Here is a 27,643-nt window from a genome sequence, read left to right as displayed (position 1 = left end):
AACTCGGCTCGGTCAAAGCTCGACTCGAGTGAGCTCGACTTGAGCTTGACCTCGACTCGACTCGACAGGTTAACGAGTCGAGTCGAGCAACTCAATACTCGACTCGAGAAACTCGTGAGATACTCGATAAAATTATATATATATATATATACTTTAACTTTATTTATTTCCATAAAAATACTTGTACTTTTCTTTTTTATAAAAATGAAAAAAAAGTGTATAAAATGACCAAAAAGCAAAGTAAAAAATTTCTTCTATAAAAAATAGAACTATATCAAATGACCAAAAAGCTTGAAACGAGTTCAAGCTTGAAACGAGTTCGAGTTCGAGTTTCGAGCTTGAAAATTTGAAACTCGCGAGTTTTCGAATCAAGTCGAGTCGAGTTTGAGTATGAGTTTTCGAGTTCGAGTCGAGTTTGAGTATGAGTTTTCGAGTTCAAGTCGAGTTAAGTCAAACTCGAACTCGACTCGCATCATTGCCAGCCCTAATTTGAACCGAGAGGTTATGACACACCATTCACCAAGAAGGGCAACAGCCAAAAAATAGGTTTAATTTGAGTATTGTAGTTGTGAACACATCATGGAATAACAAAGATTCTCTACCAATTAAGAAAAACAATCAAACCTTGACTATGACTTACCGTCTTTAGCCAAATACATGACTGTCCCCTCCTCTTCTCCCCTTTATAAACCCCCCATAAATCTCACTATTCATTCATTCACTCACTTTTTACTCACTACTAAGTACTAACTCTCAAAAAGAGAAGAGAAAACAAACACATAACAATAGAAGAATTCCAAATGGCATATACGGCAACCTCAGACGCTCAAAAGACTGCGCTCCTTAACCAACACAAAGAGAAACACTTCACCGCTGGAGAAGTTGTCCGTGATATCATCATTGGTGTATCCGATGGCCTTACTGTCCCTTTTGCCCTCGCTGCCGGCTTGTCCGGTGCCAATGCTTCCTCCTCTATTATCCTCACCGCCGGCATCGCTGAAGTTGCTGCCGGCGCCATCTCTATGGGCCTTGGCGGGTATGCATATATTACATTATTTCGCCATACAACATATATTTCACAATACTTGCAACACTTTACTTTAAAGCGAGATCACATTTTTTTAATATCATCTTAGAGTTGTCTCTTCAAAGATATTATAAGTTAAAGTTGTGCATAAAATATATATCACACTAATATATTATGATTATCCCATATCACTAATATCTAATATCCCTAACAGAAAGGAAACGTTACAAGTATGATATAAACGGCCTATATTTCACACTATTTTTGCATAACATATTTTTTGATTTAGATGATCCCTGCTAAGCATCCATAGCCGAATGGTTAAAGCGCCCAACTTATAATTGTCGAATTCATAGGTTCAATTCCTACTAGATGCACGCTAATGGGACCCTCCAATAAGTCTATTGGAATTAGCTCTGTATCAATTTTGGGTAGTTCTTTTGGGCCTATAATAAGATAATTTTGTGATATTGCGATTTTTTTTATGGGGAAGGTATCTAGCGGCGAAGAGTGAAGCGGATCATTACGCAAGAGAATTGAAGAGAGAACAGGAAGAGATTATAGCAGTTCCTGATACAGGTTCTTTTTTAAATTATATATTTTGATCATCATATTTTGTTTGTTTGTTTTTGTTCTTTATTTCATTTTGTGGCTATCTTTATTCCACATTTTAATTATATAAAGTTCTTTAATAAAGGAGATATATACAAAAAGATGATGACAACTATAATATGATGGTAGAATTTCACGTGTTTATATCAGGGTTTGGAAGAATATATCGTGATTAATCTAAAAAGTTATCTACTTTATGTGCTAGATTTATGTAATTAGCAGCAGGTAACATTGTTAGTGTTTTATTTCTCTTCTTAACAGTAGAGTTTAAGGACAATGTGAAGCTAAGCATTAATTATATCGATTGACTCGTGATTTTATCTCTGATTCCGAAATCAGTATCATATTACGATGATGCTTATTTGGGTTGGAATTGAGGGTCTGTTTTCTTCGGCATAAAACAACTGAATTGAAAAGTGATATGTGAGAGTAAAAATATTGTCGAGAACTGAACTGAATTGAAAATAACCTGTGGAGAACAAACCTTAATCTTGCTTTTTTTAATTAAGGGCTTGCATTTTATTTGAATAATGAAGAAGTATTTATGTACATATATGCTGGATGATATGCAGAGGCTGCTGAGGTTGCAGAAATATTGGCACAATATGGGATAGAACCACATGAGTATACTCCTGTAGTGAATGCTTTAAGGAGGAGGCCACAAGCTTGGCTTGACTTTATGATGAAGTTAGTCCCTCTTTTCTCTACCTCTCTTATGCATAGGAAAATGCCCAAGAAACTTTATTTTTCATACATGCTAGTATATGGAATGAATCCACAACAATTATATACATGTCGTGTATTCTATACAATAGGCTTAATATATCCTAAATAATGTAAAAATCAACTTCTTAAAGAAGTATTTTTTCTAAAAATTTGGAGGTGAAAACTATATTTCGGGTCTGTTTTCTTCGGTATAAAACAGATGAATTGAATTGACTTAATTGAAATGAATAGTGAATTAGTGATATGTGAGAGGAAAAGAATTGTTCAAAGCTTAATTGAATTGAACTAAAAATAATAGGTTTTTCGTGATAATAAAGTGTACTAAAAACCCTAATCTTAAATTATTTATTGTTCAAAGTTTTCATTTTATGTATGCCTAAATAGTAAATACTCTAATCACATGCTTTACTCTTTAACATGAAGATAAATGTGAAATTTCTGTTGATTAATAAGGGTGTATTCTGTTTAATTGATCTTGACTCATTTTAACTTATCATGACTTATGACTTATGTGAACTTATATTTTTCACTTGTTGATATTTATCTTAATGTATATGAACTTATGTTAACTTGTAAAGACTTATTTTAACTGATATGAACTTAATTTCTCTTTAACTATTCAAGTCCTACACTCGGATACCTACTTGTATTCAGACCTTGGATTGAGTTTTGTTCCTAATGGTAAAACTCAAAAGCCATTAATCAATTTACACTCTCACCTTTATATCTCCTAAAAAATCTCTATTAAATAAACATAGAAATTCTTGCCTTTTATTTCCAAGTTTTTCCATACTTTATGCAACAGTTAAAGTGGATTCCTAGTCACAGTACTAGTGCTTTGTACTTTTATTTAAAGGAGATTCACTAACTTCATGATTAGGCATAGGACAGAAATGTGATTTTGACACGACGTCGAGGGTGACACTAGTAGGCTTGCCTTAGAAATTGTTCTTTTGTGGTTGGACTGTATATTCATCCCCTCATGTAAATTTGTCTTCCCTTGAATTAGAAATACAAGGGTTTTGCCACCTGGTAAAGAACTTGCAGTTACATCACATGAATTAGAGGTTCAAAAGTGATGATAAGGCAAGTTTATCACGAAAAATACACCTCTACCTCAAGATATGATAAGACTTTCAACTTTCAGGCACAAATTCAGTTCAATTTATTTAGTTCAGTTCAATCTAATTTAATTATTTTTTTCTCACAGTTTTACTTTAATATCCAAATTTATTTGATATAATCCCCACGTTCCGTGAAGTACAAGGTTCAGATACCAAGTAGGTATCTAAAGTGAGGCGAGCAAGTGGGCCTTAGCGTGGTGGGAGAGTTTGGGGATGGGGAGGAGACAATGTTGCATGAGAGAGTTATCTGTAATTACTATAGGTCGATATCTAAAAACTTTTAAGTTAAACTATAAATAAGAAAATATATATGCACATTTCTTTTCAACAGTATATTCTCTTTATTTAAATTTCTCTTATCGAAACTTATAAAATCTTATGTTAGCTTTTTGTTGGCTGTTATATGAACTTTTTATATTAGTAGCTTATGCAGTTATATATAATTAGATCATAAAAATTGTAAATGTGACACCAAATAGTGTTTACTTTGAAGATGGAATCACAAATTTTGTAGTTAGAACATAAGAATTAGCATAATGATTCCTCTGCCTCACCTAGAAAATGATCAAAGTGCAAATGTCGTTAGCCTGCCTCATGTAGTCGTGTAGTATTTTCATATAAATTTTGTTTGGATAAAGAATCTTACAAGGGCATCATCATAACCTATAAGCTCACGTCCAATCTTTGAGGTCCCCAAATTTGCCCAACTCCTGGCTTACTGACTCGCAGCTTTTTACATATAGTAGTCTGAAAACATCAGACTGACTAAAGAATCAATTTTAAAAATGACCCAAATTTTCTCTGCTTAGCTTTACTAATCAGTAATCAGCAAATTTTTCTGGTAGTGGCAGTGCTCTAAAGCTTATGACTTATCAGTGTGGTGGTCACGGATGTTTTAGTACTGGCACTTCCTCATTAGTACCACTATTTGCTTTCCATAGGGTGAGAAAGAGGAATAGTTTGTGTCTCAACTTTGCTTATTGGCTTTTTTTTTTTTTTTTTTTTTTTTATCTTTTGAATGTCACACCTTTAACCACCTGGTCCACCCCACCAACACCCTTTGCACCATTTGCTTTTTTCTTGTGGTAATTCCATGTTTTGGATTAGGTTTGATTCGGATCAATTTGGTTCGGTCATATTAAAATGGTGAGTTATTTAGTTCGAGTTTGAGATAAGTCATGTAACATTCAAGGACTATTGTCTATTAGTCTATTACACGGAGTAGTAGATGAATTTAGTTGCATTAGCTTCAGGTTGGGTATGGTCAATTTTCATTCAAGTCAATTGAGTTATTGAGTTTCAGATATAATTTTAGATTGTTGGGCTGTCAATTTGCCTCATCTAGGTAATCACAATTGTCAAAGTTACTCCATTTGTTTCTTAATAAATTTCTCATTTAAGCTTTTAACCTTTTACACTATTTAGTAGAGCTGATTAACACATAAGGTCGGGTCGTGTTTGATTTCGAGCTAATAATAAACGGGTTTAACATATCCCAATCCAAAATTAACCCGTTTATTAAACGGGGTAGAAAAAGGAATGTTTGTAGCACCGAAAACATATTACTTGAAAACAGTGGACGAGCATAATGTGATTAAATTCACTGAAAAACTCAACCTTGACCTGGCCTGTTTATTAAACGGATTACCCATACTATTAAATTTTTATTGGAACTTATTAGCTTTCAACAATAAATTTACATAAAGTACGCATGGTTATATTTTCTTTTTAGTATTTTTATTCTACAATTAGTATATTTAAAATTTTCACCAACTTTAACACAATTTTTTAGGAAATTTATATTTTAATGAGTCAAACAGGTCAAAGGATGTTAATTTCGGGTTGAAAATGTCAACATTAACCTAACCCATTTAATTAAATGGGTAAGTCGTGTCAACCCATTTACATAAATGGGTCAAAAATCTCAACCCAAACCCGCTTATTTCAAGTTGGGTTCAGGTTCAGTAAATGGCTTGAGTCAGTTTTTCACAGCCCTACTATTTAGATACTAACTTTGACCATATTTAATTAATAATATTTAAATATATAACCATTATTATTATGATTGTTATTACTTTAATCTCAACATATATGTTCAAAATAATTTTTTCTTATAATCTTAAAGGAGTATATAAAGAAAAGTTGATGGTGAAAATTGTGTATTGACGAGTTTAACATTTGTTTGCAGTTAGCTTTTAATTTACCTAATTAAATAAATTAAATAGTTTTTTTACAAGGAATTAGAACGATGTTTGTCTAAAAACAAACTATTACTTTTGCAATTCTGAAACTTTTATATCTCAAAAAATATGTTTTTTAAAAAATAAAAAATTTACCAATATTCAAATTTTAATTATTTGTAAATAGACATCCATTTTGATATAATTTCGTCACATTTTTATTTTACTCCCCTCTAACCATTATTTAGATTTGTGGAAAAATCAACACAAACACTATTTATTTATATACAAACACTATTTATTTATACACAAACACTATATGTTGTGTACAAAATAATATATGTTGTGTACACAAATAATATATGTTGTGTACACAAACAACATATGTTGTGTACACAAACAACATATGTTGTGTATACAAATACTATCTATTATACGCACAAAAACTATATGTTTATCATGAAATTCACATATATCTCAAAAAAATATGTTTTAAAAAAAATTAAAAATATATCAATATTCATGTATTTTTATTCTCTACAAATGGACGTCCATTTTGATATAATTCATCACATTTTTGTTTACCAATATTCATATATTTTTGTTCTCTACACAAATATATATTGTTTGTGTACACAACATATATTATTTATCTATAAACAAATAATGTTTGTGTATAAGCAAATAGTGCTTGTGTTGATTTTTCCACAAATCTAAATAATGGTTAGAGTATCGTAAAATAAAAATGTGATGAAATTATACTTACGTAGATGTCTATTTGTAGAGAATAAAAATATATAATTATTGGTATATTTTTAATTTTATTTTTTAAATATATTTTTTAAGATATACAAGTTTTAAAATTGCAAAAATAATAGATTTTTGTAGTTAAACAACGGCTTTCTCCAAACGTTTAATAACCAAAATGAAAGTACCCAAATACCTTGTGTAATGTCTAACACTTAGCAACCCCTGGATCATTTGAACCAAGCCCAAAACAAAAAGGAGTTCTAACAAAACATATTTTCCTATTAATGATAGCATAAAGGACGTCTTTAGTCAATATTATCAGGCCTAAACTCTCCAACTACCAACTACCAACTACCAACTACTAACTACCAACTAGGCAACTACCCAGCTAAAGTACTAACTACAGTCTACAGTACAATGTTTTAAGTATGTCTTTAGACATATAAAATTAGTCAACCATCCTATTGTTAACTTTTACTTTAGAATTCTACACCTCCGATATTTTTCTATTGTAACAATAATTATATTTTCCTAACATAAAAATCACAAAAAAAAAAATTAAAAAATGGTGAGTGAATATTGTAAAAATCACATTGTTCAGATAGAAAAAGAACATAGAAGTATTTTCATAAATCCCAAATTGATTGACAGGGTAGCCATATGCCCATATATGATTATTATAAGAATTAAGAACAAGACACAAAAATGGAATCCTACTTTTAACTTTACCATATAATAGTATTCTCAATCAAAGCCTTTTCTAGTAGATTATTTCATCTAACAATAATACATCTCAATAAAGCTAACAATAGCATTATCTCCCAATAATTGTCTTGAGTCTTGACCGAGGGGTGTATCTCTAAAAATGATTCTAAGGCCTCGTTTAGTTTACATGGGAAGTAATTTCCTATGGGAATTTACATTTTATGGGAAATTCTTTCCTTTGATAATTTCCTAGGAATTAGACAAAAATGTTTGGTTGACACCATAGGAAATTGTATTTCTTAGGAAATTACTCACCAAAGGAGGGCTTGGTGAGTGATTTCCCATGTTTCATGGGAAATTCTATTTCCCTTGGAATTTGTATTTCCTATGCTTCTCCCATTTCCCTCCAACCAAACACGACACCCATAATGTATTTCCTAAGAATTTCTATTTCCAAGAAAAATAGCTTCCAACCAAACAAGACCTAAGGTGTTGTTTGGTTGGAAGCTACTTCCCTTGTAAATACAAATTTCTAGGAATTACATTATAAATGTTGTGTTTGGTTGGAGGGAAATGGGAGAAGTATAGGAAATACAAATTCCAAGGAAATACAAGCCTCCCCTTGGTGAGTAATTTTCCTAGGAAATGCAATTTCCTATGGTGTCAACCAAACAATTTTGTCTAATTCCTAGAAAATTAACAAAGGAAAGGATTTTTCATGAAATGTAAATTTCCATGTGGGAAATTACTTCCCATGTGAACCAAACGAGGCCTAAGTAACCATTAACCTTTTTACCGTTCTTGTTTCTTTAATATATTCTCCTCTTTGTCTTGTTCTCACCTTATATCTAGCGAACTAGAGTTTGACAAATTATCATGTGACCTTTTAAATTGGCCTTTTCAAGTCATCATATTATATTGACAAAACTTTCTCATAGTTAGGATTATTATAGAATAATTTATGATTAGAATTGGATGGATTTTTTTTTTATACGTAGGATTATTATGAGAAAACCGGTTAGAGTTGAGATCATTTCCGTAAATATTTTCTAACAATAATTGTGATAAAAATAATGCAGATTTGAGCTAGGATTGGAGAAGCCAGACCCAAGAAGAGCCCTACAAAGTGCATTTACAATAGCTATAGCCTACATTATTGGTGGCTTAGTTCCTCTTTTCCCTTACATGTTCATCTCTGTGGCAAGAGAAGCTGTGATTGCATCAGTAATTGTAACCTTAATAGCGCTGTTAATCTTTGGTTACGCAAAAGGTTACTTCACCGGCAGCAAACCAATTCAGAGTGCTCTTCAAACCGCGCTGATCGGAGCTCTAGCTTCTGCTGCTGCGTTTGGCATGGCTAAGGTTGTTCAGGGATAGCACATAATAAGCAAAGTCTAGTCTTAGTCTATGGTTTATGTTCTAGTGTTTCATGTTTGGTAATGTGCTTTAGTTTTTTGGTTTTCTTTTTCTACCCCCATCAGTTACTATCTAGTTAAATTCAGTGTTTTCAGATGTTTAAATCGAGTACTCCTACATTTCATCATCCTTTCAAAATTCAATGGAGATTAATTGGAGGAGAAAAGGCTTTTGATCCATTTTAAGAATTGCACAAACAATCCTATTCAATAATGATTAATATAATATCAATCTATGATAACATCATTTTAGTTTTGACTATCACGAATTCACGATGATAGTAGGAAATTTGAAGTATGTAAGAATTTTGGTTTTGACTATCACGATGATGAATATAAAGTAACTCATTACCATGATCAATAATGATTTGTAATATCAATACTCCCTCTATCCCAATTTAGTTACTACATTTGCTTTATTACAGTTTACGAGATGCAACTTCAAACACCAATATTTTGAGTTACATATATGTAAAAGTTATAAAAATTATATATTTGGAAAATACAAATTAGGACTAATCAAACAAGATCCAACATGACTATGTTTTTTCTTAGGTATATGGAGTAAAAGATAGTCAAAGTTATGACATGAATAGTGCTTACGTTCATAACAACTAAATTGGAACAGATGGAGTATATGATAATGAAGGTAATAATGCTGACAATGATGATTGAGGTAGTAATGTGAAACTGAACTTCTATTAGGGATAAAAATTTTAGGTATTTATGTTTTCACGAATATAAACATGTTTATCTTTAGTGAAAGTATTGGGTCAGACAATGTCTGACCAATACTTACTGTTAGACGGGCTGAGTCTAAAACTCAAACTTTTTTAAAAAGCAAAAACCTCACAATTGCAGAATTAAACAAAATCCACGCCACATTATAAACCTTCTTCTCCAATCATATTCAAAGTAATCAGATTCAAAAATCATCAATTAATAAACAACATCAAACCTTTGTACTTAGATTTCTCTGTCTCCGCACTTTCATTATCATCAACCTTCTTCTCCAAATCAGATGAAGACGACGACGACGCAGCAGCAGCAGCGGCAGATTCATCTAGAAGCTTCTTCTTATTGTTCTCGACTTCTTCAATGTACTTCTCCTTCACTTTTTGAACCAGAGAAGCAACATCTTTCGTAGATGATTCAGTTAATGCTTATAATGTTTCAGTTGATGTCTTTTTTATTTCAGCTGATGTCTTTCACTTATTTTTTACAATTTCAGTTAACTGATTTATTATTTCAGTTCATTGGTCTATTCTTTCAGTTGGTTGGTTTATCCTTTCATTTAGACATTTCTACCTTTCATTTGGTATTTTTGATTTTTTTTTTTTTTTGATTTTTTGATGTTTTCTTTCAGTTGATTATTGTATTCTTTCAGTTGAAACTAACTGAACAAAAATTGAAACCAACTGAACAAAAACTGAAACCAACTGAATTTTTTTTGAAACCAACTGAATTTTTTTTGAAACCAACTGAAAGTCGTCCGACCAAATATTATGGTCAGACGCGTCTGACCCAATACCTTCTCTTATCTTTATCAAGATCTTTGTTCTAGTTGTTCGATCTTCTTCTTTAAGGATTGTGGGTTTCATTTTCGATTTTAGGATTAGGTGGTTGGTTGGGAAGTTAAACAAATTCACTTCACTTTATGTTCATGTGATTGCTTTGGATGTCATCACAACGCAACACATCTCGTAGGAGGCCCTTCGATTTGATTTGGGGCAAGTTTCAACCTCCATAAATGCCGAACTTTTGCCTTTTGAGGATGAACTCATAATACCCTTAGTGCAGGATTTGAAGTCACGAAAGAAAGCGACTTCGTTTGTAGTTCCATCTTTAGAATCCTACAAAGACTTCTTACTTCAACGGTCTTGGTATTTACTGTCTTGTCAAAACCTGTACATACATTAAGCCAACTTTGACAATCCATCTTTGAAGATCTTTTCAATTCAGTCTATCGACAATCCCATCACACATCAACGATCAAGACACCAAGGTCATTTCCAATACCTTCTCTTATCTTTATCAAGATCTTTGTTCTAGTTGTTCGATCTTCTTCTTTAAGGATTGTGGGTTTCATTTTCGATTTTAGGATTAGGTGGTTGGTTGGGAAGTTAAACAAATTCACTTCACTTTATGTTCATGTGATTGCTTTGGATGTCATCACAACGCAACACATCTCGTAGGAGGCCCTTCGATTTGATTTGGGGCAAGTTTCAACCTCCATAAATGCCGAACTTTTGCCTTTTGAGGATGAACTCATAATACCCTTAGTGCAGGATTTGAAGTCACGAAAGAAAGCGACTTCGTTTGTAGTTCCATCTTTAGAATCCTACAAAGACTTCTTACTTCAACGGTCTGGTATTTACTGTCTTGTCAAAACCTGTACATACATTAAGCCAACTTTGACAATCCATCTTTGAAGATCTTTTCAATTCAGTCTATCGACAATCCCATCACACATCAACGATCAAGACACCAAGGTCATTTCCAACAAGAAGCACCCAAGAAAAGCTCTCGATGTGGTTTCCTTTATATCCTCTATAGACAACGTCAGACTGGTAAGGTAGCATGGTGGTATATACCTTCGGGTCAGTTTTATTTTAAGAGGGAAGAGCTAGTCGTGCTTATGTAGTGTTCCTTTAGTTTTCGTCCTTAGTTTGGATGTTTTTTCGGAGAGGTGATCAACATGGAGCTCAATCCGAAAATGGAGGGGGGGGGGGGGGGGGGGGGGTTGAGCACGATTTTCCATCTTGTGGTCGGACCCGACCCGAGTTTTGGGCAAAAACTCTAGGCCACGGGCGACTTGAATACGAAAATCCAGGCTAATTTTCTACCCAGTCTGAAAATGGCTCGAAAAACCTGCATGGCCCGGCTCGAGGATTTGATTTGAAACATGCCACTTTTTTTTTTTTTTTTTTTTTTTTGTCAAAATTCGACCCGGTTCATACCTCTACTTTTTCTATAGCTTCTACTTGTGTTTTTAGTCGTGTAAATTTTCACAATGAAAAATTTAAGAAAATTTAATACAGGCGATTTTAGAGAACGTTCCATCTAACGAAGTTGGTAATAATCCACTACAGAGGTAGACATGTACAAAAATATGTTTAGTTGCTAAGTTGAAATCCACTAAACATTAATAAGTATGTGTATTTTAATTTTGAACGGAAAACCATTCTAAAGCAAGAGAAAAATATAACTTATCTACATAGAAAATATTCTTGAATATGTCCTAAAATGAAAAAATCTTCTTGCACTAGTCAAATCATTTATCTACTTCACAAATCTTAGTTGTCACGTATGAGATGATGAAACATTCCAAGATATTTCTTAATTTTATTTGTATAATTTCATATTTCATGACAAAGACCATTGAGATATTTGTTAAAATGGGACAAGATGATTTTTTTTGCATTACCAATGTTTTCTTTTATCAAGTCAATTTCATATACTTGTATGATATTTTATCTTTTGCACTTCTGACTTCTCCAAGCAAGACTCAGCCTTTTCTTCAGCTTTTAGCAAAATTGGCTTTCTGAGGTTTCACCAATGGAATCCTCTGCTATCTTCAGGCTTTCTTCTCCTCCAACTTTTCTATCACCAAAGCCAAACACCATTAAATCTCTCCCACCAAGACCATGGAAGCACAGAACTTCTCAGCCTACTCATGTGCACTGTAACAAGATGTTTGTCCCTGGTACTCTTTTCTCTCCTTCAGTCTTTTGGCTTTTTTTAAATTATTGCTCGTCATTTTATCTGCGATTTTTGATATCGAACTTCAAGTCGTTAACATATCACGAGATATATTATACTCCTAGTATGGAATAAAGTTACTTCCTCTATCTCACGTTACTTTATACGGATTTTTAATGGGCTATTCGATCAAGTACCGAAAACTCAATGGAATTCATAACTGTTTCAATCGTATTTTTCTTTCTTTTTCTTTGTATTGGAATATTCGGGGATTAAGACCATTCCAATGCTCCTTTTCGCCAGGCATAAACTAAACCAACAATTAGGATAAGCACGAAAATTAAAGCTTCTATAAATACGGATACACCCAATATATCAAAACTCATTGCCCATGGATAAAGAAAAACCGTTTCAACAGTATTACAGTTACCTTAATTCAAGACTACCTATAAGTTTAGGTGGATAAGATAAGATACGAACATGATATTTCGCAGATGTACCTGTAAAAATATAAAGTGCCCAACTTTTTACAGGTATTCCCTGAAATGGGATATGAAGTATACAATAAACATCCCTAAAAAAATATATAATGTAAGTATAAATGTATTCGTAGTAAATCAACCATCTCTTTTACTAAGATTAAAAAAAAAAAGTTTAGTAAGAAAAAAGATATGAATTCACACATGGATACAAGCAACCCCTTTATTTTCTCAACAAAGTCACGAATTCGTATGCCTACTGCAATTCATGTTTCATCCCCATCTCAAACTACTCCATTCATGTTGCGAAAGAAAATACCTCAAGTTTATTTCCTTTCCCAAAGTAGGTATTAGTGACAAAAGGATATGGTCATTAGTTTCTTCTACTTGCTAGACAGTTATGTAAGAGGAAAAAAAAAAGCTCGCTTTAGTTATTTACTTTCAGCTTCCGTCTTGTAAACTCTTATGCAAATTTTGCCGAAGTCAAAAATAAAAAAAGGGATGAACTCAAGAATCTTGCATTTCCCATTCATCTTTGCATCAGCATGAAACAATTTCTGCTTTACCAGTATAATATTTACTGCAGGGTTTGGGGAAGCATCGCCAGAAGCAAAGGCAGCCAAAAACCTCCACCAATTCTTCACTTACATTGCAGTTAAAATAGTTGCTGCCCAACTTCAGGTAACTCCTTAACTTTTTACTTTTTTTCTCACATTCCTTTCCTGCAAGAAAGACTTAACTCGATGTCTCCCTTCGTCGAAAATTACATGTATACTATCTAGGAATGTCCTGAAAAAGTTGTCACCTTTCCTAAAATAGTAAAGACTAAGTAGTGTATGATTAAATTCTTAATTTGTCATAACTACTACTTCTATAAAGGATCTTAATTTAATACATGTCATAAATTTCACATGATGTGAAGAGAGGAAAAATTAGTCTGATAACTCTATATTGCCAGTACAGAGCTATAACCCTGAAGCCCACGCGGATTTGATGGAATTTTTGGATAGACATTCTCTAAATGACGGAGACAAGTTTTGTGCAGATTTGATGAGAGAATCCTCCAAGCATAAAAGCTTAGGTATGTTTGAAAAGCTAAATGGAGAATATATCTACTAGTGAACACGAGAGAGGAATTGGTGTACGCCTGTACGGCCACACCAAGTAGGTTCACCAAATTTCCCCTCTCGTGCATGTTCATAAATTGTTCTCCATTTAGGTTCACCTATATCTCAACATAATTCAACTTTTGAGTTTCTGTCTTATACAATACTCCCTAATTGACAAGATTACTCTTGACTTGCTTATGAAATACCACTCAAAAACATCACACTATCTGTTGTGGTTTGTGGAGCAGCACTGCGAATTCTTGAGGTCAGTCAATAATATGCTTCTCTAATAGCTACCTGTTTTACAAATCCAAATACTCATGTTGTGCTTGATCTAGGTACGATCCGCTTACTGCAAGAAGGATTTCGAGTGGGACAACCTGCAGCGAGTGGCTATGAAGGTAACAGCAATACACATACTCCCCCAGTCCGCCTGTTCAAATACGACATGATTTAACAAAAAGACCCTTTATAACAATTGTGTTCTTTCTACTCCCCCCCCCCCCCCCCAATCACTCAATTTTAATAAAGTGTGTTTGGGAGGAAACCATTTTCTTGAAAAGTGGTTTTATCCAATTTCCTTTGTTTGGTATCTAAATTGTGGAAAGATAATTTTTCCATCGATGGAAAATAGGATGGGAAAGGATGAAAGACATTTTCCTTGCTACAGAAAAGAAATACCACGTTTTACTCTCAATTCTTTGCCTTCTCCTTCTCTTCTCCCATCTATCTACTCTTCTGCCTTCTCAATTTTCTTTTTCTCTCTAACTTTCCTTTTGAGAAACCAAACATAGGAAAACTATTTTATAACAGTACTTTCCTTAGGAATTGGTTTTCCATTTCAGCAGTAATGTTTTCCGTCCAACCAAACAAAGCTTAAGTATTAATCTTGGGAAATTGAAACGTAATATTATTATTTTAGAAAAGGTGACAACTTTAACTGGATAGCCTAAACTAGTATAATGATTACAAATTTTAGATGGATAGTGTATATCATACCAGAAATTTTAGTATATGAGTATTAATCCTGGATGCATAGAGTATATCACACCAAAGATTTCAGCTGTCCCAGGAAAATAACTTATTTTACAATACTAAGATCATGGAGGCTTTCTTCTCTAATATATATGAACCTGTTTGGAATTATAAAATATGTTTCTTTTCAATTTTCATGAATCTCATGGTATTAGTGATCTGTGGATGCAGATGGTAAATGAATCAAACACAAAGCTCATGAGGGAATATGTCCAAGAAACTAGTCATGTGGAAAGTTAGAAGTGGTGAAGCGAATTCAGTATAATCATAAATGACCAGTACACTAAAGAAGAGCAACTTTATCAAATAGAACCCCAAGACTATAGAATTTTAAGGTGTATAAATGAAGATTTCAGTTTATGTATATTTTGTACATTCACCAGCAAACTTGAAGAATCAAGTTGTAATAAGAAAACTTCAACATGTTAAGTCATGTTTGCTGGTAGTAGGAGGAAAATCTGTATATGTATTACTCATGTATCGATATCCAAGTGATAGTAGTGCGTGTAAGTTAGTATACTACCTCTATTCTACAAGTCTCTGAAGATCCAATGCAGCATTAACGTGGCCTGTGCTGAAATACGACCGAGCATTTTCTTCGATGTTGTCCAACCTGCAGTACCATTGGAAATTATCAAGCCTGTAAAGGAGTGGAAATAGCAAAAACCATGTCTCTGAAGAATGGAGTTAAGGCTTCGTTTGGTTGGAAGAAATTTATTTGGCTAAAAATAATTGGTTGAAAGATGTTTCAATTGAACAGAAAGTTTCCTTCAATAGAAATTTCTTGATTGGCCATTGGAATCATCCCTATGATTTGCTTGTCAGCTTACACAATGACCCTTTTTGAAGAGAAAAGTGTTCAAAAAATTTCCCAAAGCTTCTAATTTTTATACCGATAATTGAACAAAAAGGGAAAAGAAAAGTGGAGGGACAGTTTACTATACAATCAATCCAACCCACTGTCATGCACCTTCTTCGAGATCAAATGTGCACATTTTGAGGAAAAAAATTGCTGAAATGGAACTTTTGAGTTTAAACGGAATACATTACCTGTACATATAATTAACCATAATCCCACAGCTCTGCGAGAGTCCTTTCTCTGATCTGTCAGCCATCCAGTTTAATCTCTCAACCATCTGTTGCACAGTATGATCTTACGTTAATAAACATATATCTTCAATGCAAACATATAACACTTTGAACTTCAAAATTTATACTTCAAAGCCTGGAAAATAGCATAACATTTTTTTTTCAACTGATAATAATCATTGATATTGTAGATTCATCCTTCTGAAAATTGCATTATGATGTCAAATTACACTAAGTTCATTATCTTATGACCCATTAAGTAGGCGGTACTAAAAAATGATAAAGTTATGAAATTATACATAATTTCTAAGGAAAATTTCAACTCTCAGAAATCGGAATCTTATCCCCAAACATATGATGTACTTCACAAATTTCCATTTACTCAAAATCACCTCCAAAGTGGTAGTAAATGGCAATGAGTTTTTAGGAAGAAACACTACCATGAAAATTAACAGACCTTCCCATACAGAATCACATTCATTGCCATTACCGCCATCTATTACATCTACAAACGAGCAAAGCATAGACTAAGTTTTGTTTTAGATTAAAAATAAGGAACCATTTTTGTGAAATGGGCAAATATTAATCTGCTATTGGAAATCCACTGCATAGCTATAGAACATACCGCCCCGTTCTGCAAGTGGAAGTTTGCAACAGGATCGAAAGCTTTTCCCCTCTTTTTTTCTTGAATAAGATACCTGGAGAGATAATACATACATTTATAACGTTCAGTGCCGAAGTTTCCCTTATCCAAGATGAGTATGCTGATATGAAACACAACATGATGGACACTGAATTCTTTACTAATGAACAATTTGGTTTGTTTAAACCAAGGGTGGATATAGATATAGAAGATATTTGGAGCTTTTCAATTGAGATCCTGCAGATCTAATGCTGAAAAATAAAGATAGACATCTTTGTCTATACGTATCATGTACTTCATGTCTTCATCAAACGGCATGGCCCAGAAGGCATCTCTTTGACTTTGTGGGGGTGAAACAGTGGTGGAAGGTTGGGCAGGAAGGAAGCAGGGGGAGGAAGCATTTAAAACATTCCCTTCATTTTCATATAAATGCAACACTTCGACTTTGCGCAATATTTACATGGAGTATTAAGTCTGACTGGTATGAATTGTCTCAATGTATATTTGAGATAATTATAGATATTAATAATCAAAGATATTAATAATCAAAGTTGTATGTTGGACAGTTGGAGAGCCTAAAAGTCAAACTGTTGCATTTATCTAAAAACGAAGGGTATAATACATACCATCTCTTGACTTTGCATTTCAAGAGAACAAATAAAAGGAAACCATGAAGTTCATAAGAGGGTTCAACTTTGAGAATTCTGCATTGAAAATAAAACCATTCCTTCCTATTACCCGCAGATCATAAGAGTTCACGTTGAAGATTCAATTATCCCACATCTGGATTGATTACCTGGCACAAAGTCGCATCAAAATAGGTTTTAGCACTGACAAAGCACCATCAGATTGGCTCCATTCATGGCTTGGAGATTTCAGCAAATTCAATATGACTTCGATGCCACTTTTCCCGGATGTGAATTTCCTAAAACTGATAATGTCAGAACACTTACCTGAGATTATAACGAGTCTACTCAAACTCTTCTCTGAACAAACCATTAAGAATTTGAAAACATTATAACAGATCAACCATACCAAAGGCACCAGTCTTATCAATTTCAGGCATTTACAAGGCAAATTTTCCACAATTGATCAGCATAACTTGAAACGTTTGATAAATGGTTCATTCAAACAATTTGAAAAGGGGAATTAGGAGATTTTGTTTGTGAGTTTTAACATTTCCAAATCTTATGTTTAACAATAACTTTCTATATGAGAATTGATGTATAGTACATAGAAGATCACATGTAATTCACTTGGTGGGTTCGATGCAAAACCTTTATTAATGTTATAAGTTAAGTGTTCAAGATTTACAATGAGCACTTTAATCACATAAATTTTGTTTCTTTTAAATAAAAAAGATAATACTACAGGACAGTCACTAACGTAATAGAATTTGATAGGGAGGAGTGCCATATGGCATGTAGATGTTGTATACAAAGCCATTTAAAATATATGTACAGATGACACGTATTTGGATAAAAAGCTCACCCCAGTTTATCCAAGACTTCTCTTTCTTCCTCTGCTGTTAGAACATTTTCTCTGAATATAGAACCAGCACTTTCCGGGGAAGAACATGTCACGTCTAAAGTTTCTGCTTCTGCAAGCTTAGTTTGTGATGCCAACTTCGATATTAGCCATCTCATAAACCCCGGCATTGGACTAAGTGTTGCAAATGTCTTTACAAGGAAAAAATAATGCAGAGTATTAAACTCAGGTCTTCATGAGTAGGATCAACTATTTAGATGTCAGATGATAATAAAATGTGTGAAAACACAAATAGTCACAATTATTTATTTATCCTGTGTCCTGAAAAAACAAGCGAGAAAATGATTGCACAAACTGTGTCTTCTATAAGCGAATATACAATTTGAATTTCTGTGAGGAAAACTCTAGGATGTACTCAAAATAATCACTGAACATACATAAAAAAAAAAAACTACCACTGAGAATTGTTATAATAGTTATTCATTTACATAATTTATTCCAGAAGTAATATCCAAACAATTCGCTTTAATGGGGAACAAAGTATGCAGAAGTACTTACACATATATGTGGCATATCTTTTTTAACCAATTCAATCACACGTTTGATAAGGAACTTTCCCAGATTAATCCCTGCCAAGCCTGGCTGCCAAATTTGAGAGAATATTAAGTCATTTAGAAGAAGACTAGATAAAATACTTCTTCGTATTAAAAATTTATTAACTGAAGGTAAGAAGATTGACAGGTTAGGCATTTTCTGCATACCAAAGAAAGCGGGTTTGAAAGAGAAGTACAGTGTTAGTGAGGTAGCAGATTTATTTTCTTCATATTAAGATCCCATTAGGGAACATGCTAGACATGCAAAGAGTTCATACCTGAGTTGATGATATTGAGTAGAATAATGCACATGCTGCATCACATTCAGGCATCGGTGGATCATCCCAGAGGACTTCCTGATATATTTAGCAAGCATCCATATAATATCCATGAAATTATGGAAGAAACTGAATAAACAAGTTGGGATCTGCATAAGTACTAAAAACATTAAATACCTGTATGGTCTCAGCAACATTTTTTAATAGCGCTACCTCAATAAAGATAAGAGGTTCACCTGAAATTTGACCGATCCTTCAAGATTAGCTTGAAAGCAACCACTCATAATATCACAGCTTTAAATTTGATAAATTAATCAAACTCGAGATTCTGTTCTTCCTATACATTTAAATCATCTTTAGAAGTGGAAACTATATACTGACATCAAAAATTCCATGCAACAAATGGAAAATATTCCCAAAGATGCAGAAAACATACTGTTACACCAATGTAGGGAAAATCATTTCCCCTTTTACAAGGACAACTAACAACATAACATGAAAAGATGAGAAATGACGAACCAAAAATTCTGCACACTTTACTGCCCAAAAACGTAATTGATTCTTGAAGTGACAATGACAACAAGAAAATCATCCTAGCAGTGTCCCCATAAAAGGAAGGCATAGGAACAGGCAAATCATACAACATAGAAACACAGAAAGAAAGCAATCAGAAGGAACAGAAAAAAGAAAAGACCTAGCCTGTCTTGGGAGAAAAGAACGAACAAAAGAATAATTTATATATCAAGCAGCAGAGCAATTTCATTTTCTCTCCCGAAACACAGAGGCGAGTTAGGAAGGCAGCAGAACTAACCAGAATTACCAGATACAGTGAAGGAGAAACTTATGAATTTAACAAGGTGAAAATTAAGCAGTTTTTCCATGGTGATACATCAAATGATCAAATAGACAAGTCGAGGGGAGGAAGAATGAGTAAAATCTGTAAACAGAGGAAGGGGGCTAACCAGGAACTGCAGGATGCAGATAACCAAAACAACGGCGCCCTACTCCAAGCCTCCTCTTAAGATCAATTAAACTACTGATGGGATGAACTGCCTTTACACCAGATTTTCATTTGTCAATCTACCAAGCATTCAAACATACCATCTAAAAGCATCAGGGATAAAATAAAACCTCATAAGCTACAATCTTCTCCAACAAAGAAGCAGGATCGTCCCAAGTTATGCGATGGAGCTCCAATGCAGCTGGACTTAGCCATGTGATAAGCTTCTCCTTTAAGTAAGAATCTAGTGATCGCAAAGATGGAAGGTTGTGATCCCTATAATAGGGTTTATACAGAGGTCATTCTTCATGGTTACTTTACCTATAGGCTATAACCTAAAAACTAGTGAAGCAAGAGAAATTGCATTATCCAAGTAAGAATTGTACAAGAGAAATTGCATTAATCAATAAATTAAAGTATGTTCAAAAAAATATTTTTCTATCAACATAGATGTTATGACATATACAAGATCTTTGTTGTCATAATAGGAGAACAGTCTTGATTTAATCATTCTCAAAGCATTTGCACAACAGACAACAAATATACAACTAACTCAGATATGATCTAGTCATGTTTGGATTTCCACCATTCAACATGATGAGAAAGACTTGATTTTTTTATCAAATCCAGGCATCTCCTCCAATGACAAAAGGATATCTTCACTCGAGTAGCTATGGTGTATTTACCATGCATTATGTCACTTATTCTCAAGCTTATCAAAATGACCTTTATTGGGTGATCTAATAGACATAAGAGCAATAGCCTTTCTCAATTAATACAAATAGATGAATGCAGTAGAATAACGCGTGTACAATTAGCTAATGATCTTACTTGATGGTAGATAAAATATCAGCACGGAGTACTGTTAAAAATTTCAATCCCCCGGGATGGGTATTCAGCCTTTCGAAAAGAACTTCATATGTTGGCTGTAGTGCATGTCTCAAATTCCTCTCAGTCCGGTAAAAAGTAGATAAAATTCCGTCATCCTCAACACCAATTTCACCTTTGTCACCTATCAGAGAGCTTACAAAATCAAAAACTCTTCTTAACTTTGACAATTTCAGTTTACAAATGCACCAAATCATTGTGTATCAAGTCAATGGACCAACCAGCAGGAAGCTGAAGGCCAAGATATTGTTTCATAAGATCATGAACACGGGTCCTGTTAAGATCATAGTCTTTGGCAAGCACCACCAGTAACTTACTACGGTCTTCCTTCGAAAGACTATAATAGCCCTGGATCATATAGAAGCGATTATACATGATAAGCCTTGCAAATGAGACACAGAGTGCCATAAAAATGATAAAAAGTTCAACAACTTTCCGTAAAAAAAGCCAAGAAAAATGTACAAATGATCCACCTCAGAGAAATCACTTAGAACTGCATCCTGAATTTCCGTCTTGTCCACTGAAATAGCCGATTGCATTCTTTCTCGCACAAGATTAAATCCTCTGAATTCAACAAATTTATCCGTCATGCACACACAACAAATAAACAGCAACGCGTCTTGAGATAACTACACCCTTCATCATAAAATATGTGTTATATAAGGTTTTTTATACAAGTATTAACGATTTATTGGTTGCATTACTAATATTTTTAGGCTACATGTACATACTACATGCACACTTTCCTAACACAAGTCCAACTAGGGGTGGCAATGAGACGAGAGTATGAGACAGCTTGCGAGCTACTCAAGACCAACTTGGTTAAAACTCGGCTCGAGTGAGCCCGAATCCAAAACAAGCTCGACTCAAGATGTTAACAATTTGAGTTGAGTTATTCGGTTCTCGACCCGAAAACTCGTGAGAAGCTCGAAAACACAATTAACAGTTACTACCAAAAGTAAAACGCTTAAATCCAACATAATTCTACTCTAGGGGTCCAAATTAGATGAGACACTTGCGAGCTACTCGAGATCGGCTCAATTAAAACTCGACTCAAAGAAACTTGACACCTCCAAATCTCGGTCAATACTCGACTGAGTGAGCTCGAACCAACTCGAAAGCAACTCAAAAGCGACTCGAGAAGTTAGCCAGTCAAGTCGAGCTAACCTAAACTCGAACCCCACTAGCATCATTGCCACCCCTAAGTACAACTCGTATACCCAAAATGCATTGATATTCTAAAGTAAGCAATCATACTCCATTATATTCTAAAGTGACTAGATATTATGAAACATAAATATTGTACAGCAATACAGCATATATAATGCATGAAGTACAAACCAGATAAAGCTCGCTACATCAAGACAATCAACTAAATTCTAAATCAAAAAAAGTAACTAAAGTTTTCATCAGCTAAATATTTCACTTAACTCCAAAACCCAAATTGTTGTCCCAATTTCAGCAACCCCCACCCCAAAAAGAAATTCCAAAAATAATAAAAAACAAAATCCAGGATTGTTAATAACAAACTATAATAAAGGAAGGACCTTTCTGGGATTTCTGAAGCATTGAGTTCGTGAGAAAATTCTTGGCTTCCACAATTTGCAGAATTTTGTTTTCTGGGTACAATTTCATTTCCCTCTGAATTTGTAATCATTTTATTAACCTCGTTCTACATAATAAAAAAAATAAGAAATTAAAGGCACATAAATTATTACAGTAGATTACAAAAATAAACAATTAAATTAAGAAGTAAGTATGATAAATATGAAAATGTAACTATATTGCAAAAAAAACAAGAAAAAGAAAACTTACAGTAGCAGGAGAGAGAGGAATTTTTATGGGATTTGCAGAAGAAGTTGATTTTATTCGAGTTCTCATCAAAATTGCAAGACCTTTTTTGTTCATAATTCATTTGGGTATTTTTTTCTCCAGAAAATTTGATGTAAAGTTGAAGTATAAATAATTCTGTTGTTTGCGTATCACTTTCCTTAACTGCCGGATGTCTGTTCAAATGAAGAACATGAAACACTGCGTTTTGATTTCTTCTTCTTGTTTGGGCTGCTAAGGTGTGATATGGGCCACATGATACTTGGGCCTGGCCTGATGGCTATTGCTGGAAATGAACCCACTGCAAAAACCCGATTGAATGAGTCCACAACTCCAAAACATTTAAGTGAGGTATCCTAAAGAGTAAAGACCCATAGTAGTAATTTTGATAATATTTGATATTAACAAGGAACATCAATTGAAATTCTTGGATGTAACTGTTAAACCACAAATTATAGTGTAACAATCCATTCACTCAAGAAGCTCTCTAACAACAAAGGATGGTGTTCGATCTCCAACGCTATGGTCCAAATTGTAAACCATACTGTACCTTTAAAATTTGAGTAAGAATTTGAAAAGTTCATAGAAATAAATTCAATATTGATTGACTTTTAAATAATGATCCTAATTTTTTTATGATAGTTTCAAGTGTAGGGGATGTCCCTTTAAAATGATCCAACGGTCTTAAAAGAATGTATATTGTGAAGGAATCAAAATCTATAAATATCTATTGATTTATGTCAACAACATTCTAGTCTTCAAATAGGTAAGGCATATCACTGTTATTTGTAATTAGTCTTATCTCTCATGTGGTGCATGAGTTTCTTAAATGTTACACGATTTATCAAATACCTAAGAGGGTAAGCTTTTATAGAACTTATTAGTTTTCTTTTGTATTTTTTTTTTTGACAAATGCTTAAAGAGATCAAGATAAGTTATCAAAGGAAACTAAAACGGTTAAAGCTCTGGTAGCCTATAGGTGCGCTGGCTGAACAATGCTCTTGGGCACCTTATGAATGCTACACCACCAGATAGAAGGAATCCTTACATTTCTTGATTGTCCGAATTATTCACTTTATACTTCTATCCACCGATTGCTCATTCTGTAAAATCGCTACCAGCTTGTGAGAATCTTGTAGAACAGTTACCCGCTCTATATGAGCTTGTAGAACAGTTCCTGCTGTTATTACTGCTTCAGGTGATTCATCTTCTTCTCCTTCTGCTACTGTTATTAAGCGGAATGAGGATCAAATATTAAAATATGAAACAGATAATAAAATTGTTCGTTTTCATCTTCTTAATCTGATGAAAAATAATTTGTTTGATTTATTCATGATGTATAAGTCATCTAAACTGATTTGGGAGGCCCTTGAGAAAAAAATATGGGGCTGATGATGCTGGAAAACAAAAATATGTTGTCGGAAAATGGCTGGTTTCCAGAATGGTTGATGACAAACCTGTCATGGACCAAGTTCATGTCTACGAAAATCTGGTGCTGATGTTATAAATGAAGACATGAAAATTTGTGAAGTTCTTCAGGCTAATGTATTGTTGGAAAAATTTCCTCCTTCCTGGAGGGAGTTCCGTAACAATCTTAAGCATAGGAAAGAGTTCCTGTCTCTTCAGGAACTAATCAGTCATATGAGGATTGAAGAGGCAAACCGGATCAAGGATAATCAGGACTCGGTTCTTGTCAATGTTACCAAAGCTAATCTGGTGGAATCTGCTGTTGCTTCTTCAGGTTCTGATAAGTTTGAAGGTAAAGGTAAGAAGGTCATCAATAAAGGTAAGAAGCAAGGGAAATTTAACAAACCGAATGGTAAGATTCAGAAGAGGACTGTCCTTTGCTATGTATGCGGTAAGCCTGATCATAAGTCTTATCAATGTCCTCAACGCCAAGGGTCTGTCCAAAAGGAAACACCTCAGGCTAACCTTGATGTATTGATGATGTTGCTGCTGTGGTCGTTGAAGCAAACCTGATCGAGAACAGTTCTGATTGGATTCTGCACACCGGGGCTTCAAGACATTTCTGTTCAAACAAGGAGCTTCTCCATGATTTCCATATGCATGCAACATAAGGTGAGTGCGTCTACATGGGCAATGCAGCAACTGCGAGAGTGCTTGGACACGGAAAGGTCACTCTAAAACTTACCTCTGGAAAAACCCTCTCCCTTTCAAATGTCTTGTATGTTCCTACTATGCGTCGTAACCTAGTGTCTGGTGCCTTGTTAAACAAAGCTGGTTTGAAAATTTTTTTGAGGCTGACAAGGTTGTAATGACTCGTGGTGGGGAATTTTTAGGGAAAGGGTATTTAGTGGGGGTTACTTATTTTGAATGTTGCTTCTTCTGTTGTTCTTGCTATTAATAAAACTGTTTATGGTTATACTTATATTGCCGAGTCTTTAAATATATGGCATGGTGATTAGCACATGTGAATGTTGCTTCTATTAAGAGACTAAGGACCTTAGCTTAATTCCTAATCTGTCCTCAATAGAGTTCTCTAAGTGTCTAGTTTGTGTTGAAGCAAAATTTACTAAGAAACCTTGCAAAATCGTGACTCAAAGGACCACCCAACTTCTAGAATTGGTTCATACAGACTTAGCTGATTTTCAGAACACTAGAAGTAGAGGAGGAAAATTCTGGTACATTTCCTTTGTTGATGATTACTCGAGGTTCACTAAGTTATACCTTCTTAAGGCCAAAAGTGAGGCAGGGGAAGCTTTTATAAAGTATAAGGCCGAGGTAGAAAACCAACTTGATAGGAAAATCAAGAGGGTTAGGTCTGATAGGGGTAGAGAGTATGAAAACTTCTCTTGAATGACCATTGTGAGAAATTGGGTATCATTCATGAACTTAGTGCTCCTTATGTACCTCAACAAAATGGTGTAAGCTAACGAAAAAATAGGTCCTTGAAAATATGATGAATGCTATGTTGTAATTTGGGTTGCCTGATGAAATGTGGGGGGAAGCTGTTCTTTCAGCCTGTCAGTTTCTTAACCGAGACCTCACAAAAAGTTAGATAAGACCCCTTATGAATATGGAAGGGTATTTCTCCGAACTTGAGTTTCTTAGAGTGTGGGGTTGTCTAGCAAAGTTGGGCTGCCTGACTATAAGAGTCAAAACATTGACCAAGACTTTTATGTGTGTTATTGGTTATGCTCATGCTGCTTATAGATTCATGTCTTTGAGTGATAGGTCTATTTGATAGAAGAGATGCTGAGTTTTTTGAACATGTTTTTCCTTTGAAAAAGGTGATTTGCATCTGTGCCTTCTTGTTCTTCTCCTGCTGTGATTTATCTACTTGTTCTACGCTGATGTTGTCTACCTACTAGATTCCTGCTGATTTGACTTTGAGTAGTATTCAGTTGACATGCATGCTAGTAGTTCCTCTGTTGTAGATGAGCCTAGGAGAAGTAAAGACCTAGAGTAGCAAAAGACTTTGGTTCTGATTTGTTACTGCTTTTCTATCTGAAAGTTCTTGTGTTGACTTGTTGAGTGATGAACTAGTTTATGCTTTCATGATAGAAGAGGACCAAAGACCTTTGAAGAGGCAATGAGATTGTGGATGCTAGTTTTTGAAAGAGGCCATTAAGAGCGAGTTAGATTCCATAGTGTCTAACTCTACTTGGGAGTTAACTGACTTACCTAAGGGATCAAAGACCATAGATAGTAAATGGATCTTTAAAAAGAAGTTGAGACCTGATGGAACTATTGAGAGGTTTAAAGCTAGGCTTGTCATCAGGGGCTTCACTCAGAGGAAAGGACTAGATTACTTTGACACTTATTCTCCTGTGACTAAGATAGCCACCATTAGGACCCTGCTGCTCTTGCTGCTATTCATGACTTAGTTATACATCAGATGGATGTTAAGACTGCTTTCCTGAATGGTGACTTAGAGGAGGAGATTTACATGTCTCAACCTGAGGGTTTCGTGGTGCTAGGTCAAGAAGATAAAGTGTGCAAGTTGAGGAAGTCCTTATATGGTCTCAAACAAGCACCAAAACAATGGTATGAAAAATTTGATAGTATGTTGTGTCAAATTTCATTGTAAACAACTCTGATTCTTGTGTTATTCAAAATTGATAGGATCAGATTGTGTTATTATATGTCTTTATGTGATGACATGCTGATTTATGGTAACAACTTAAAAGTGGTTAATGATACTAAACTTTTCTTGTCTTAAGAGTTTGAGATGAAAGATTTGGGAGAAGCTGATGTGATTTTAGGAGTAAGACTTAAGAGAGTCTCCGGTCGCATTTCCCTTAGCAGTCTCATTATGTGGAAAAGGTGCTTAAAAAGTTTAATTCCTTTGAGTTGTTCCAGTGAGTTCTCCCTATGATTCTAGTATTCATTTGACCAAGAACTTAGGTGAAAGTGTCTCTCAAGTGAATATGAAAATCATAGGTAGTTTGATGTACCTCATGAACTGTACTCGACCTGACATAGCTTATGCAGTGAGTAGACTTAGTAGATATACCATAACCCTAGTAATGAACACTGGAGTGCTCTTCATCGTCTTCTAGATACCTAAAAGGAACTGTTGATTTTTTTCTGCATTACTCTAAATTTCCTGCTGTTCTTGAAGGATTTTGTGATGCAAGTTGGGTATCTGGCAATGATGAGATTAGTTCAACTAGTGGGTATGTGTTTACCCTTGGTGGTAGTGGAAGTCTTCGAAGCAGACTTGTATAGCACGTTCCACCATGGAGTTGAGTTATTGCCCTCGAGTTGGCAGGCGTAAGAAGCTGAATGGTTGAGAATGTTGTCTATGTTCCTTATGGGGAGGACAGGGTGACCTGTTCTCTTCATTGTGATTCTCAAGCAGCCATTGGTGTTGCTAAGAACAGTGTCTACAATGGTAAGAAGAGACACATACGGATCAGACATGGAGTCGTCAAACAACTCCTGAAAAATGGGGTAATTTCTTTGGACTATGTGAGGTCCGAAAGAAATCTTGCAGACCCCTTTAC

At 34.4% G+C, this 27,643-nt stretch overlaps 4 protein-coding genes across 7 annotated transcripts; 3 read left to right on the top strand and 1 right to left on the bottom strand.

Annotated features, from left to right (window-relative positions):
* The first annotated feature begins 537 nt into the window (after window positions 1-537).
* LOC104900947 (vacuolar iron transporter 1) lies at window positions 538-8,804 on the top strand. Its single transcript, XM_010688483.4, has 4 exons — window positions 538-1,036; window positions 1,521-1,606; window positions 2,212-2,326; window positions 8,204-8,804. Exons 1-4 carry the CDS (start codon window positions 801-803, stop codon window positions 8,499-8,501), a joined length of 735 nt encoding a protein of 244 aa, XP_010686785.1. The 5' UTR covers window positions 538-800; the 3' UTR covers window positions 8,502-8,804.
* Window positions 8,805-11,985: 3,181 nt separating this feature from the next.
* LOC104900944 (hypothetical protein) lies at window positions 11,986-15,659 on the top strand. Its single transcript, XM_010688479.4, has 6 exons — window positions 11,986-12,245; window positions 13,307-13,401; window positions 13,684-13,801; window positions 14,078-14,094; window positions 14,168-14,230; window positions 15,036-15,659. The coding sequence occupies exons 1-6, from the start codon at window positions 12,098-12,100 to the stop codon at window positions 15,102-15,104; spliced, it is 510 nt and encodes a 169-aa protein (XP_010686781.1). The 5' UTR covers window positions 11,986-12,097; the 3' UTR covers window positions 15,105-15,659.
* On the bottom strand, window positions 15,111-22,856 carry LOC104900946 (uncharacterized). 4 transcript variants are annotated; one of them, XM_010688480.4, is made up of 15 exons: window positions 22,659-22,856; window positions 22,391-22,515; window positions 21,317-21,407; window positions 21,065-21,191; window positions 20,787-20,967; window positions 20,087-20,231; window positions 19,918-20,008; window positions 19,133-19,191; window positions 18,956-19,033; window positions 18,643-18,726; window positions 18,088-18,275; window positions 17,393-17,527; window positions 16,579-16,651; window positions 15,915-16,000; window positions 15,111-15,477 (listed from the first exon to the last, which is right to left on the bottom strand). In XM_010688480.4, the coding sequence occupies exons 1-15, from the start codon at window positions 22,749-22,751 to the stop codon at window positions 15,390-15,392; spliced, it is 1,644 nt and encodes a 547-aa protein (XP_010686782.1). In that variant the 5' UTR covers window positions 22,752-22,856; the 3' UTR covers window positions 15,111-15,389. The 4 variants fall into 4 exon arrangements, with proteins under 4 accessions (XP_010686782.1, XP_010686783.1, XP_048490398.1 ...); XM_010688481.4 differs by having other exon boundaries at window positions 17,393-17,521; window positions 22,659-22,853; XM_048634441.1 differs by lacking the exon at window positions 22,659-22,856 and having other exon boundaries at window positions 21,317-21,479.
* Window positions 22,857-24,188: 1,332 nt separating this feature from the next.
* On the top strand, window positions 24,189-27,365 carry LOC130589820 (uncharacterized). Its single transcript, XM_057391415.1, has 2 exons — window positions 24,189-24,531; window positions 27,259-27,365. The coding sequence occupies exons 1-2, from the start codon at window positions 24,189-24,191 to the stop codon at window positions 27,363-27,365; spliced, it is 450 nt and encodes a 149-aa protein (XP_057247398.1).
* Window positions 27,366-27,643: the final 278 nt, after the last annotated feature.

This window comes from Beta vulgaris, chromosome 8, assembly GCF_026745355.1.
Source record: "Beta vulgaris subsp. vulgaris cultivar EL10 chromosome 8, EL10.2, whole genome shotgun sequence".
Taxonomy (NCBI): domain Eukaryota; kingdom Viridiplantae; phylum Streptophyta; class Magnoliopsida; order Caryophyllales; family Amaranthaceae; genus Beta; species Beta vulgaris.
This window is presented reverse-complemented; position numbering and strand designations above follow the sequence as displayed.

Bases quoted from the DNA above. Each gene is read 5' to 3' on its own strand.
- LOC104900944 (XM_010688479.4), top strand. From the start codon at position 12,098: ATGGAATCCTCTGCTATCTTCAGGCTTTCTTCTCCTCCAACTTTTCTA. The intron at 13,402-13,683 runs GTAACTCCTTAA...TTGCCAGTACAG, and splicing joins TAGTTGCTGCCCAACTTCAG to AGCTATAACCCTGAAGCCCA. The intron at 14,231-15,035 runs GTAACAGCAATA...CTGTGGATGCAG, and splicing joins TGCAGCGAGTGGCTATGAAG to ATGGTAAATGAATCAAACAC.
- LOC130589820 (XM_057391415.1), top strand. From the start codon at position 24,189: ATGAAAATTTGTGAAGTTCTTCAGGCTAATGTATTGTTGGAAAAATTT. The intron at 24,532-27,258 runs GTAAGCCTGATC...CTGTTCTTGAAG, and splicing joins TGTCCTTTGCTATGTATGCG to GATTTTGTGATGCAAGTTGG.
- LOC104900946 (XM_010688480.4), bottom strand. From the start codon at position 22,751: ATGAACAAAAAAGGTCTTGCAATTTTGATGAGAACTCGAATAAAATCA. The intron at 20,968-21,064 runs GTTGGTCCATTG...GCTCTCTGATAG, and splicing joins TGGCCTTCAGCTTCCTGCTG to GTGACAAAGGTGAAATTGGT. The intron at 18,727-18,955 runs GTATGAACTCTT...CAAATTTGGCAG, and splicing joins ACTCAATATCATCAACTCAG to CCAGGCTTGGCAGGGATTAA.
- LOC104900947 (XM_010688483.4), top strand. From the start codon at position 801: ATGGCATATACGGCAACCTCAGACGCTCAAAAGACTGCGCTCCTTAAC. The intron at 1,037-1,520 runs GTATGCATATAT...TTTATGGGGAAG, and splicing joins ATCTCTATGGGCCTTGGCGG to GTATCTAGCGGCGAAGAGTG. The intron at 2,327-8,203 runs GTTAGTCCCTCT...AAAATAATGCAG, and splicing joins TGGCTTGACTTTATGATGAA to ATTTGAGCTAGGATTGGAGA.